The 15,465-nt window shown below is 42.8% G+C and overlaps 1 protein-coding gene across 2 annotated transcripts in view; it reads right to left on the minus strand.

The window, feature by feature from the left end:
• LOC124555523 (mucin-5AC-like) overlaps positions 1-15,465 on the minus strand; it is a gene marked incomplete in the record, with an annotated part of 160,311 nt that overhangs the window by 123,863 nt on the left and 20,983 nt on the right. For both annotated transcript variants that reach the window (XR_006968557.1, XM_047129474.1), the window contains 1 exon segment: positions 5,393-6,162. Coding sequence is in view for 1 of the 2 variants with exons in the window: in XM_047129474.1 (XP_046985430.1) it covers positions 5,393-6,162 (770 nt within the window).

The raw sequence follows: 15,465 nt of genomic DNA on the forward strand, positions 1-15,465 counted from the left end.
AGAACTTCAGTCATCGTTTGTGGAAGTCTGTTTCAATGTTGGAATATTTTTCTGTTGTCGTGTTTGAATGTAGCCGATATCCTTCATCTGTGACCTTTGGTCCCAGGATTTTGCAAATGATTTTCCTGTCAACTTTTTTGATGTTGTCTAGATGCCCTTCGTAATTGAGGTCTAAGGTCTCGCTTGCATACAGTGTTTCGGGTTTGATGACAGTCGCATAGTGTCGAATTTTTGTTTTGATATTCGTGCACCTTCTGTTTTAGATGTTTGCAATTTTCTTGTATGCTTTTCACATTTTGAATTCACGTGCTTTTTGGGCTAATCTTTCTTTTCCTGAGGGTTCGATGATTTCACAGAAGTATTTGAAGTGATTGACTACATTTATTGTGCCATATTCTGTGATGAAATTTTCTGTTTTGATATGTTTTGTGGCCATAAATTCAGTTTTTATCAAAGGGATCTGGAGCCCGACTTTACCAGCACATTCTTTGAGTACTTCGATCTGATGAATTGCTGTTTGTTCATCCTCCAAGAGGATCACGAGATCGCCAGCGAAGACTAAACATGTGACATTATTGATGTTATCCTGTTTTTTCCTTGCATGATGGGTCTCCAGCTGTTTTGCTTTTTCACTACCTTTTCCCATTCTTTTATGACCGATGTTGAAGAGTAGTGGGGAGAGTCCGTCACCCTGTCGGACACCAGTTTTGATGAGGAAAGGTTGGGAGATTTCTCCACTGAACTTCACTTTGGAAGTTTTGTTGGTTAGGGTTTGTTGGATGAGTCATCGTGTTTTTGGGTCAAGATTGCTTTCTTCAAGTATATTAAAGACAGATTGTCAATCAATGGAGTCGTAGGCTTTCTAAGTTTTAATGTGGATTGTAGGTTGAAAATTTGTTCAGTGCATGATCTGTGTTGTCTATACCCTGTCTGGTATTCACCAATTAGGGGCTCGAGCTGTTCTTGTGCACATTGTACGGGGCAGGCAGAGAGTATTTTGTAAGGGACGGGGAGGAGGGAGATTCCTTTGTAGTTATTTATGTTAGATTTGTTTCCTTTTTTGTGAAGTGGGTAGATGAGAGCACATTTCTAGTCATCTGGCAGTTTTTCATTTTGTCCGATTTCTTGGATGATCTGTGCAATTTCCTGAAGTGATCGTGTCCCCAGATTTTTCAGTAATTCTACGACGATTCCATTTTCTCATGATGCCTTTCTGTTTTTGAGTTTTTTGATGTGGTGATGGATTTCTTCTTGTGTTGGTGGTTCTGCATCAGGTTTTGTGTGCTCTGGGACTAGGTGTTGGAAATGTTTGGTTGGTTTGGGCAGTTGAGGAGGTCGGAAAAGTACAGTGCCAGTTCTTCGCAGTTTTCTTGGTTAGTGAGTGCAAGTTTTCCATCTCGTTTCCTGAAAGTCAGATTTTGCAGTGAGTAACCTTTAATTTTTCTTGCGAAAGTCTTGTAGAAATTTCTGCTGTTGGGATGGCTTACCTTGGATTATTGGGGGAATTTTAGGGAACAGTGGTCCACCTGTAAAGGAAATCACATACAGGACACTGATGCGACCTGTTCTTGCATACTGCTCAAGTGTTTCAGATTTGTACCAGGTCAAACTGAAGGCAGACATCGAAGCAATTCAGAGGTGGGCTGCTAGATTTGTTGTCTGTAGGTCTAAACAACACATGTTGCAGAGATGCTTTGAGAACCCAAATGGCAATCCCTGGAGGGAAGGCGACCTTCTTTTCGAGAAACACTGTTGATGAAATTTAGAGAACCGACATTTGAAGCTAACTGCCGAACGATTCTACTGCCGCCAACATACATTGCATGTAAGGACCACGAACATACGAGAAATTAGGGTTTGTATGGAGGCATATAGACAGCTGTTCTTCCCCTCACTTTATTTGCAAATGGAACAGGAAAGGAAATTTAGTGGTACTGGGTACCCTCAGCCATGCACCTTATGGTGGCTTGCAGAGTACCTATGTAGATGAAGATGTAGATCATTTCTTGGATCATTCACTAATTTGAAATAGTACAAAAGTGTATACAATTTGGACAATAGTGCTTTGCAAAAAATGTGAAGATACATTTTCTGATAGCCAAGAATTTTCATTTCTTTCCAAAATCTTCCAGGGTTTTATCTCATAAAAAATCTAACTGCTACAAACAAACTTTCTAACTGGAAACCAGGAACCAAACATATTACAGAAACAAAAGAGAAGAGGCTGTATCTATCATTTACAATGTTTTTCCATGTATAATTTCAAAAAAACCTGTATAATACCATCATCCAGTCATGCGGACACCACGTACTAACAAGAAATCAAAGGCTCAATGAAAGTTGAGCAATTTTACAACCTAGTAAATCAGTGACGTTACTGATAACAAATAATGAATATATTTATGTGAGAATGAAAGAATACATACTTACAATCAAACAAAACACATGTACATTTAAATACAATTAATACTGACACTAAAAGCCTTTGTAACTCTCAACATATGTAGGCACTAATAATCCTCAAAACTGGTGATCAATGGAAGTTCTAAGCAGTGCAATATATTAGCAATGACTAACATGCTGCAATCGCGCCAAAATATGTCCCAGTGACTTCAATGTCGCAATTACAGCAGACTATGTCCCAGTGACATGCGACGTGAAAAGAATTAGAATCTAACAATCTAAGAAACCCGAAAATTGTACAGAAATGGAATCCAATTTCCACCAAGACTGAATACACAAAGATATTCAAACAAAGATGCTGTCATAGGTAAAAGTGTCAGCACTTTTTACAAAATCTATTTCCACAGGACCATAACATCTGCTGCTTCTTTCTGAAGCTGGTACCTTCATCCTGCATCTTGCTGAGGTTACAGATAAAAATTGTGAGAGTGTCTCATGAAACAGAACCTCCTAAGCTGCACAGTAAATTGGACCATATAAAAGTTTTTCCAAAAAGTGATGTAAATTAACATATCAGTAAAAAAACAACACTGCCACCACTATTCCAAATATGTGATGTGTTGAGCCACACAAGAGCTGGTTATATTTTGCTGTGACATCACTGTACATGCATCTGTGTACATGTTTTCAAAGTACATTTTGCAAAATGCAGTGCATGCAACTTCATGCACCTTACCACATAGTGTGTCAAAAACTGCAAAACATTTAAACCATTTCAGAAATTACAAACAGTTGCAGAAATTATTGTGCTATATGACGAGAGAAGACTTTACATACGTTACACACATGGAAATAAAATAAAAAAACTTCATAAATTCACATGTATCACAAAACTAGACACCCATAGCTATAAACATCCCAAATCAGTTCAGAAAAGTGTGCCCAACAATGCTACACCTAATTATAAATCAATGGTAAACAGAAAACAGATTTGAAGCACTAGAAGGCTTTTTTTATTAACTTTTACATATAATGACCACCTACACAGATATATTTTATACACCTAGGTATGAGCTTTCTTATTCCCCTAACTAACTTACTGGCGTATGCTTAACCTCACTTTTTGAGAAAAAAAGCATCTTTCCACCGTGAACTTGACAAGAAGAAGGGACCGGTTGGTAGGACATGTTCTGAGGCATCAAGGGATCACAAATTTAGCATTGGAGGGCAGCGTGGAGGGTAAAAATCGTAGAGGGAGACCAAGAGATGAATACACTAAGCAGATTCAGAAGTATGTAGGTTGTAGTAAGTACTGGGAGATGAAGAAGCTTGCACAGGATAGAGTAGCATGGAGAGCTGCATCAAACCAGTCTCAGGACTGAAGACGACAACAACAACAACAACAACAACAACTTCTTGTACTTTGGAAAAAAAGTTAGTCATTTGAAGGAAAATGTGAACTGTATGATAATCTACCACAGTTCTCACATGGTCAATCCACCTCGTATCGCTTTGCAACTTTATGCCCAGATATTTAAATGACTTGACACTATCAAGTGGGACGCTAGTAATACTGTATCCGAACATTACGGGTTTGATCTTCCTACTCATCCACATTAACTTACATTTTTCCACATTTATGGCTAGCTGCCATTCATAACACGAACTATAAACCTTGTCTAAGTCATCTTGTATCCATCTACAGTCACTCAACTTCGACACCTTACCATACACCATGGCATCACCAGCAAACAACCGCAGATTGCTGCCAACCCTGCCCATCGAATCATTTATTCATACAGAGAACAACTTTCTGAAGGGAAGTTGCTCATACAACACCACTGGATACACTCGAGACAATTCACATCGATGGCTTATTCTTTATTTTTTTGGGTAGGGGACGGAGAGAATCACATGGATTTGGGACTTCTCATGAGGTTTCTCAAGCATGCACACTGTTATGGTGAAACAAAATCCCATTCAGTGTCATCTTTGGTAAGGTGTGCTTTATTATTTCAAAAAGCTTTGATAAATGTACCATACTCCGATTAAAATCACTCTATGGTTGATGTTTCATTGAGCCAAGCGGCTGGAGCCAGGCAGTTTTAGTTTACTCGAATGCCATATGCTCACACACTGTTTTGTATGTGCATGCAAAGCCTTGTCAAGTGCGGCTTGCTGCAAGCTCATAATACAACCCCCCCCCCCCCCCCCCCATACCAGCAACAGCAAACTGTCAATTGCAAAGTTGTTGAACATAAGTCGTAGTTGTGTGCACTGACATATTCATTACAATTGGATGCACTGGCTGGTGGAACATTTCTGTTAACATCTCTCAGTAGTCAACAACACAGATAGTGAGCCCAGGCAGCAAAGCTTCAATGAATTTTTGCCTTTTTTCTGTCACTCAGACCCCTGCCCTCCTTCCATATACAATAACTTTGCTATTTTTCTCTTAGGTTCCTACATATAACAAATCACACAATGCTCTTCAGGTACAATCTATTCCCTTAAAAAAATAAAACAAAAATAAAAAGAATCCAGAACAATTTTACAGATTAATACTGTTCCGTGCAATAACATGCTAAAATGAAGACTGAACATTACAACTTGCATAAGCAGAAGTAACTAAGTAACTAGACAATGGGGGTACTTCATTTAGAGCCTGTACATGACTGTTTACATCACACAAGTCAACTAATGTAACACAGAACTGCAGGTACTGAAATACAGAAAGCCTAACAAATCACTCCGACTTCTCAAACCTCAACTAATATCCAAAATTATTCAAACAATAAAAACAATGTGCAGGAAAACCATTATAATCATACACTACATTCAAGGATATTCCCCCTACTCTAATTCTTACTAGTGCAAATGAAGACTCAAGAAAAGTTGTGCCGCACAATTTTAGTAAAAACGTCTAGTGCACCTCAGGGCTGCACAATTAAACAAAAAACGTAAGGAAAAAAATAACTTTAATACTGACCTGTGACTGACTCCGATGCCGAGCTGGAGACCGCCCTTGCACTGAGCCTCGGACTGCGGCGGAGGGTGCAAGGGATGCTCCTGCACCCTTTCCCTTTCGCCCTAAAGCTTCTTTGGCTGACCTGTGTTCTGCCAGCAGTCTGTCGAAGTTTTGGCTGCGGCCCGCCACTGCGCGCCGCATCGACAGGGAATGAGACTTGCACGTAAGGGAGCGAGTGCATGGTCTTCCTGTCTCTGGATTCCACACACCGCAATGCTTGTCTGGATCGTACTCTCGATCCCTTGATACTCGAGGTCTTTTCTTCTGCTGAGACTGCCGAATGGGGGGTGAGTGAGTCCGTACGGGTGCTTTTGCAGGCTCTATTACAACGGGAATGGTTTCCAGAACTGTGTCTGGCCCTGGAGCTACTGAAGCTACGGGTGGCCCCAGGTCGGGGTCGTTTGCCAAGGCGGCGGCCGCGTGAGCCGGCACTGGGACCTGCACAGGGACCGAGACCGGCACTGTCAGCGTCAGCGTCACCGGCACCGCCCCCAGAGGAGGGGCGGGGGTGGGGGGCGCGGGCGCCGCGGCCGCCGCTGCTGCGGAAGGGGGATGACCTGTTGAAACTGTGGGCTGCGAAGGTTTCTTCACCTTCAATTTTACATTTCCAGCCCCCGATTTATTTCCAGCTCCTGTTTTGCTTGTGGAGGGCAATCTGTTTGCCAGAACTTTCTCGACCGGTTCTGGTGTTGGCACTGGAGCATCTGGAGGCCTTGGTCTGTGCCATATTTCTGGAATACAGATCATTCAAAAAGTATAGCATTTCACAGAGTAACAAATAACTTAATACGCTACTAAATACAAACTCTTTAAGAAAGAATTAGTAGATATTCTTCACAAAACTAATCACTGAAATTTTAATAAGCTACATATAAATAATTTAACTAAATAGTTCGATAATCATACTAGGAAACTGATTTTACCATAAAACCAAAATGCTACTATCAAAGTCAGCATCAAAAAGGTATACACTTCCTCCTATAAACTGGAGACACCACTACAGTCATAAATGTATATTCAGTAGTACATCACTTGATGAAGAATGTCACCTGCTGGAGACTGGACAGCAAATTAAGTTAGCTTCTACACTCATGTAACAGAAAATTAAGTGATATGACGAACAGGTTACATTTTATTAGTCACAAACATATTGATCTGTACTAGTTGTCCAGAAATTAGGAGGTTTTAACGTCCCACTGTGATCTATGTTACCAACAGTTCTTTCACAGGATTGACAAGGGTGAAGAGTGAAGCTGACCATGATCCTCTACATAGTGCCAACCTGACAGAAACCATGGAAAACTCAAATAAGATAGACCATGTAAGCACTATCAGTATTCATTGAATAATTTCAGCATTTTACTATGGTATCAATTCACTTCATTCCTATTTTTATATCAAACACAAAGATTTTGATTATGTGTCTCCTGCAAGAGCAACATCATTATTCACAACTACTTCATGTATGTCACCCAGATCTTCATGACATTTTATATGGAGGAGAAATCCCACTCTGCTTAAAGTATTCACCATCAAGAATTCAGTTTGCCTTCTTTCACAATGCAGAACCTTGACATGCTGTACCAACTCTGCACCCAGAGTCTGAATTTAACAAATGAGTACATTCTCCAAATTTGGCCACCTGGAATTCTAGTAGCTATCTATTCTTACTGTCAGGCCCGGTAAATAGGGTGTTTCAATACTTCCTATGACCTACCTAATGAAAGCTATCTTGGTTTTGTTAGAACTTTTGGATGTGCTGTTACAGTTAAAGATTCACATATCATTATAGTGGAATAAGCTTAGAAAATCTTCATTTAAAAGTAACTTGCTAATAGTCTGCAAGGTTCTGCTAACATGGGGAGTCTGAATGACCTACGTGGACCGTAATGAAAACATGATTTTTTTCTAATACAGAGGTCTTGAAATGCGAAACTTGCTGAACATTAAATTTTGTTTTAAATTCTTTTACTACACTAAGATCAAACTTTGCTCTAAAATTCTACACAAATACTTAGAATACAGAAGATGGAGTCCTGTTTCTCACAAATGTTCCTTTCCTTCAGATATACAACAACACCAATTATTACTACCACCACGAATACAAAATGCTGCTACTGGGTGTAATTTTAACCAGCAGCTCAGTTAAGAAGCCTTTAAGATTAAAATAGTAAAGTGTAACATAGCAATGGTACTTCCCACAGTTCGAAAATTCCACAGAGCCTTCATACACATTTAGTTTTCCAGTTCAAAAGCAGTAGGCTATGTATTACCTACATTTATTGTAAATTAACTCTATTTTCAAGTTTGTTAGCGACTATAATCAATATCACAAAGTTTTAGGAAACTAATAAAATTTAACACATTTTTCTGTTGCCTTAACCGTTGCAATAGTTTTCAATGAAAATGAACGCAGAGTACGGCGACTTAACCTATTGCTGAAAAGTGAGTTGGTTAAGTCCAGGGGCATACTTGGAAAGATTTTTCAATTGAGATCGTGTTATTTTTGAATTTATGAAGGAAAAAGGAATGCAGGAACAAAAATTAGGACATCTGGAATGGATTGTAGACTTCTCATTTTAAGTGGACCTGGCTGCACACTGCCCACAGAAAGACATTGCAATTTTTGTGATTTGATGGGGATGTATATAAAAAGCAAATCACATTGTAGGAGGGACACATTCTGATAAAGGTAATCCAGTTCCCCAAGTTAACTGGCATTAAAGAAGGCATGAGGTTTGAAGAATTCATTGTGGCCTTGCAAGAATTATGACAACAGTTTTATAAAGGTTTCCATTTGCCATTTCAGTTGAAAGCACCTCTGTGCATGTGCAAATGTAACTGATTGACCTGCAAAGTAATTCTAGTTTTAATTACAATCTTTTTATGTTAAAACTGTCCAAAACGTCTATATTACTTTTCTCAGGTAGATTTTTCAAGTCCCCATAATGAGGCTGCAAAAGTGCTTGTAATCGACATATTTGTGTGAAGGCCCATTTGGATTATGAAAGTACATGTCATGATTATGTGGCAACTTTGGTGCAAAACTCTGAAACTGTCTGCATCTGCCCACATGCCGACTGTTTGTACCTAACGAAATTATATTATGTTTTCGGCACACCATAAATAATTGTTTAATAATGAAAACTTGTTTTGTCTGTGATCTTTGTTGTTGAGAAATGTGAAATATAAAACCAAGTCATATGCAGTACAACTGTAATGCCATTTAACTGCAACGCATTCATCGTTTTCCACTCTTCCCACTCCTCACGCACAGTGTGGTATGGCAACGGGGTACACTCATGCCCTCACTCCCACCAGACTCACGATGACCCACACAATCACTCACACATGCCTCACGGAAGCAGAATATTGCCAAATGATCTTTCACAAAATCCAAAGAAATTCTTGTCACATGTAAAGGCTGTTAGTGGAACCAAAGTTAGTGTCCAGTCACTTGCAAATGAGATAGGAACTGAAGCTGAGGGGTAGCAAAGCAAATGCTGAAATGGTTAAGTTTGTTTTCAAATGCTCCTTTACAAAGGAAAACCCGGGAGAAATGTCCCAATTTAACCCTTTACCACTGAAAAGGTGAGTGAAATAAGTGTTATGTGTCAGTGGTGTTGAGAAACAGCTGAAATCACTAAAATTGAATGAAGCTGCAGGGTCTGATGTAATCCCTATCAGATTCTATACTGAATTTGCAGCTGAGTTAGCCCATCTGTTAACTATATCCCTCGAACTAAAAAACATGCTCACTAGTTGGAAGAAAGTGTAGGTCATACCAATCTACAAGAAGGGTAAGTAGAAGCGATCCAAAAAACTACTGCCCAATATTCTTGAGATTGATTTGTTTCAGAATCTTATAACATTTTCTGAGCTCAAACATAATCTCTAACAAAATGGCCTCCTCAAAGCCAACCAGAATGGATTCCAAAATCACTGATCATGAAAAACCCAACTCACACTTTTCTCACATGACATACTGAAAGCAGTCAGATAAGAGCATTATTTCTTTATTTCTGGAAAGTATTTAACTCAGGAACAGCATCTACACTTATTGTCAGATGTATGATCATATAGGGTATCAAGCAAAATCCATGACTGGATTGAGGATTTTTTGGTAGGGAGAACGTGCATGATCTCTTGAATGGAGAATACGCATCAGATGTAGAAGTAGCTTTCGATGTGGCTCAGGGAAGTGTGCTTGGAACCTTATTGTTCAGGTTTCATATTAATGGCCTTGCAGACTGTATCAATAGCTTATGATTTCAAAGTGGTGCAAAGACTGGAAACTTGTTTTAAATGTCCAGATACGTGAAATTGTGCATTTCACAAAACAAAACAAAAAATTAGTACCCTAGGGCTATAATATCAATGAATCAAAATTTGAACCAGCCAATGTCTACAAATATCTGGGTGTAACATTATGCAGGGATATGAAATGAAATTACCACATAGGCTATGTTGTGGGTAAAGCAGGTACTAAAACTCTGTTTATTAATATAATAGTGGGAAAATGCAATCAGTCTACAAACGAGATTGCTTACAAATCACTCGTATGACCCATTCTGACATATTACTCAAGTGTGTGACATGTACCAAATAGGACTAACAGGGGATATTTAACAGACGCAGGTTTGTCTGTCTCATGGGAGAGAGTCATAGAGATGCTGAACTAACAAATTCCTGAAGATATATATAAACTATCCCAAGGAAATCTATTTACAAACTTTCAAGAAGCAGCTTTAAATGGTGATTCTAGGAATATACTACAACCCCCTATTTATTGCTCACATAGATTAATCACAGCACACAAACACGCATTCAAACATTCTTCCCGTACTCGATACATAAATGGAGCAGGAAGAAACCGTAACAACAAGATACAATAGGAAATACCCTCTGCCATTGAATTCACAGTGGTTTGATGTGTAAACAGGTGCCATTTTCACATCTATTACTACCTAAAAGACGAGATGAGAAACTAATGAAACTTTGGCATTAGAGACTTAAGAACAGGTCTCTGCTACAATTCATTTTATGGGGTAAGGATTACTCAAATAGAAAAACTGCAACCTATTCTTTAGGCTTCAGTTTCAGCTGTACCAATGTTGGGCAGGAACTATAACAGTGGAAACGCCTATTTCGAGAGAGAGAGAGAGAGAGAGAGAGAGAGAGAGAGAGAGTAATTTTTTTTCCACAAATAGAAAGAATACACTAAAATTGGTTTTATGCTAATGGATAGAAAAATAAGCACTTTTTAAGTAACTTCAGTTAATATTTAACTCCCAAAAATTTTGACCCTGATGATTATCTCTGCTCAGTGCACCATTTTGGAGTTGGTGAACACTAAAGAGGGAATGCAATGTTTACTATTTTCCTTGGGTTTTATTCTTTCCTCCCTGCCCCCTCTTTAGTTCTGACTAGCCCCCTTCACTCCCACAAACTCTCTACAAGGCGGGCAAAATGGAACTGGCCTCAAAAAACATACAATAAAGCCTAGTTTACAATGAGTTTAAAAACATGTTTCTGTTTGGAACATTCTTCTCGTCAAGTCAAACACGTTGACAACAATGATCATTGTTTAGGTCCTCATCTACACTAGAAAGAAACATTTCTACACATGTATTTGTGTTGTCTACTGCGATGAATTGGCAGCAAACCTTTCACATAGTGTATTCAAAACCAGAGCTATGCTATGACAAGTGAAGAGGAGGAATTAATGGTATGTGGTGTTTTATTAATAATACTTGACAAAATAACAGATGTAGTCATCATCTGTGGAATAAGAGCACTGAGTGACTACCAACAAACTTCAAGCATAATTTGAAACATTTTACTTACATGCTTAACATTAAATATTTAACACATTACCCCACTTGTAAAGTAATCAGACATGTGAAGCCGTTTCATGCATGTGAGTTTGATTCTTCAAAGGATCAGTGGTTTACTGGTACTATAGAAGACATGGCAGGAATGACATGCTGTACAAGTAGAAGTAAGAAACTGCTGTTACTCTACAGTCTTTGGCAACAGAAGATTCCTATGAAAGTGTTACACAGCTATTTCAAATTTCAAAGCCTGGCATTTCAGAGCAGCAGACCAGAAATAATGTTCCTTTGATCTGTACAGACACAGACAGGGAACACACTTTATATTTGCAACATGCCAACATGCTGTAAGCACCGGTAGTCCCAGTAGTACCTGCAAAAAACATTGCTTACATTGTTGCAGAACATGTTTCGAACTCTGTGTTAATGTGTCTTAAGACTGGCACGAAATTGACCCCTGTTAGACATTCGTGCAGCTCTGCCAGATTGATAGCAACAGTGTTTTCAATGTTCTGCTGTAGATCTTCGAATGAGTGATGATTATCTGCATACCCTTCACTTCGGCCTTCAATTACCTCTGCCCGAAGGATCAAATTTGCGAGAGAGAGAGAGAGAGAGGGGGCGAGGGCGGAGATAGGGGGGGGGGGAAGGCGGAGATAGGGGGGGGAAGGCGGAGATAGGGGGGGGAAGGCGGAGATAGGGGGGGAAGGCGGAGATAGGGGGGGGGAAGGCGGAGATAGGGGGGGGAAGGCGGAGATAGGGGGGGGGGGGGGGAAGGCGGGGATAGGGGGGGGGGGGGGGGGGGGAAGGCGGAGATAGGGGGGGAAGGTGGAGATAGGGGGGGGGGAAGGCGGAGATAGGGGGGGGGGGAAGGCGGAGATAGGGGGGGGGAAGGCGGAGATAGGGGGGGGGGGGGGAAGGCGGAGATAGGGGGGGAAGGCGGAGATAGGGGGGGGGAAGGCGGAGATAGGGGGGGAAGGCGGAGATAGGGGGGGGAAGGCGGAGATAGGGGGGAAGGCGGAGATAGGGGGGGGGAAGGCGGAGATAGGGGGGAAGGCGGAGATAGGGGGGGGGGGGGAAGGCGGAGATAGGGGGGGGGGGGAAGGCGGAGATAGGGGGGGGGGGGAAGGCGGAGATAGGGGGGGGGGAAGGCGGAGATAGGGGGGGAAGGCGGAGATAGGGGGGGAAGGCGGAGATAGGGGGGGGAAGGCGAGATGGGTGGGGGAAAGGCGGAGATAGGGGGGGAAGGCGGAGATAGGGGGGGGAAGGCGGAGATAGGGGGGGGAAGGCGGAGATAGGGGGGGGAAGGCGGAGATAGGGGGGGGGGAAAGCTGAGATAGGGGGGGGGGGAAGGCGGAGATAGGGGGGGGGAAGGCGGAGATAGGGGGGGGGGGGGAAGGCGGAGATAGGGGGGGGGGGGGAAGGCGGAGATAGGGGGGGAAGGCGGAGATAGGGGGGGGGGGAAGGCGGAGATAGGGGGGAAGGCGGAGATGGGGGGGAAGGCGGAGATGGGGGGGGGGGGGAAGGCGGAGATGGGGGGGGGGGGGGGAAGGCGGAGATGGGGGGGGGGGGAAGGCGGAGATAGGGGGGAAGGCGGAGATAGGGGGGGAAGGCGGAGATAGGGGGGGAAGGCGGAGATAGGGGGGGAAGGCGGAGATAGGGGGGGGAAGGCGGAGATAGGGGGGGGAAGGCGGAGATAGGGGGGGAAGGTGGAGATAGGGGGGGGGGGAAGGCGGAGATAGGGGGGGGGGGGAAGGCGGAGATAGGGGGGGGGGAAGGCGGAGATGGGGGGGGGGGGAAGGCGGAGATAGGGGGGGGGAAGGCGGAGATAGGGGGGGGGAAGGCGGAGATAGGGGGGGAAGGCGGAGATAGGGGGGGGAAGCGGAGATAGGGGGGGAAGGCGGAGATAGGGGGGGGGAAGGCGGAGATAGGGGGGGGAAGGCGGAGATAGGGGGGGGAAGGCGGAGATAGGGGGGGGAAGGCGGAGATAGGGGGGGAAGGCGGAGATAGGGGGGGAAGGCGGAGATAGGGGGGGGAAGGCGGAGATAGGGGGGGGGAAGGCGGAGATAGGGGGGGGAAGGCGGAGATAGGGGGGGGAAGGCGGAGATAGGGGGGGGAAGGCGGAGATAGGGGGGGAAGGCGGAGATAGGGGGGGAAGGCGGAGATAGGGGGGGAAGGCGGAGATAGGGGGGAAGGCGGAGATAGATGGAGTGGGGAGGGGGAGATAGAGGGAGTGGGGAAGGGGGAGATAGAGGGAGTGGGGAGGGGGGAGATAGAGGGAGTGGGGAGGGGGGAGATAGAGGGAGTCGGGAGGGGGAGAGAGGGGGAGTGGGGAGGCGGGAGAGAGGGGGAGTGGGGAGGCGGGAGAGAGGGGGAGTGGGGAGGCGGGAGAGAGGGGGAGCGGGGAGGGTGGGGGAGGGGGAGGGCAGATGGGGGAGATAGGGAGGGGGAGAGGGGGAGGGAGGGAACTTCACATGCATCCATGGTAAGAGTGTGTCACAGCCAGTGCATGTTGTTAATCCGTATTGTTGAGAACATGTTTACAGCTGTTCATCTTCTATGAGCTGATACACATAAGGATTAAAGAGTGTCTGGACATACCTGTTAGCGTTAACAGCTTGGTGACACTATTGAGTCATGATGCAGACACCAGACATCGTGCACCAAACACTGATCTTTGGTAAAAGTACACTTACAGTGTCCCGTTTTTCTGTTGCATGACACTGTTGGTAGTAATATGTGTGCTGAACAATGGCAGATGAATATGGTGAACTTACATTCAGTCGTCAGTAGCTAATCCAAATGCTTTGTTCATAATGGCCAATCGTTCGTAAATAAAGCTAACCAATATTTTGTTCAATTAGATTAGAATTCAGTCACACTGTCAGAATTTTCAGCAAAACTGGAAATAACACATAAAATGGAAGCAACTGCAATGATGAATGTAAATCTTGGATCATGATACATATCACTCTACTATGGCAACCATATTTTCATGTTGAGATTCCTGGATTTGGCCAACTCTTAAGCGAATTTTCACATTCCAAGCTAAGCCAGCCCTCGAGCTATGCTACAGTGCTTTTAGCTTTCTTCCATTCACATTTGTTGGCTTTGGCAACTTACAGCTTAATTGTCACATTCCAATCTAATCGAGCCCTCAGGCTTCACTACAAGTCAAGTCTGTCAGCAAGTCCAATTTTCTTCCAGTCACCAAAGAAATGTGAAAATCAGTAACCAACCATAAAAAGCATAATAACCAGATCAGTAAAAGTTAGTCTGGTGCTCGTTATATCAGAAACACTGGTAATCACTTAGTATCTTCTGCCAAAAGAAATTATTAGATTCAGCAATTTTCACTGGCTACCATATGCTATCACCCAACTGGCTACAACTAACATCAGTGACCATCATCAGCCAATTGGCAACATCAGCACCCAATGGACGAGCTGCCAATACTGTGTGCACTCTAGTGCCAACCTTGAGATTATACAGCAGCACTTCAAGGTACTGATGGGAATTTTCTGATACATAATGGTCCGTCTTCTGTAGGTTCACTTACCCTGACAGGCTGAAACATTCCTCAGATGAGGAAATGAGAACCTGAAGCTCTGAAAATCCTAATTCCACTTCACTCAGAAACCACTAGCAGATGTCAAGATGAGAAAGTTTGTCTAGACACTTTAACACATGCACAACAATAATTCTGTAACGATTAACATGTGCACAACAGTAATTCTGTAAGGATTAACATGTACACAACAGTAATTCTGTAAGGATTAACACGTACACAACAGTAATTCTGTAAGGATTAACACGTACACAACAGTAATTCTGTAAGGATACAGATGCAGGACCTTTCGATAATATTTTGACACAGTTATCTCTGAATTCCCACATGCAGATATAAATGGTACTGAAACTTTTTCAAACTGTATTCCAGGCTTTCATTCACTAGAGCAATGCTACCTGGTGTTCAGACTCTCTTCAAATAGTTGCAGTTTCTATTTGCTACAGAGTCCATTTCACACCATTTTGCTATTAATTTTTGCATTGCAGACTTTGTTGGAGGTTTTATTAAAAAACTTCTATTCAAACTCTTGTACAAACAGTTCTGCATGTTTTCCAAAAATGGTGCTTTGCCCGACACGAACATGAGCCATTTTGTCATTAGCACCATTTTGCGATGTACTTAACTTCGCA

The sequence above is a fragment of the Schistocerca americana genome, chromosome X, assembly GCF_021461395.2.
Source record: "Schistocerca americana isolate TAMUIC-IGC-003095 chromosome X, iqSchAmer2.1, whole genome shotgun sequence".
NCBI lineage: Eukaryota > Metazoa > Arthropoda > Insecta > Orthoptera > Acrididae > Schistocerca > Schistocerca americana.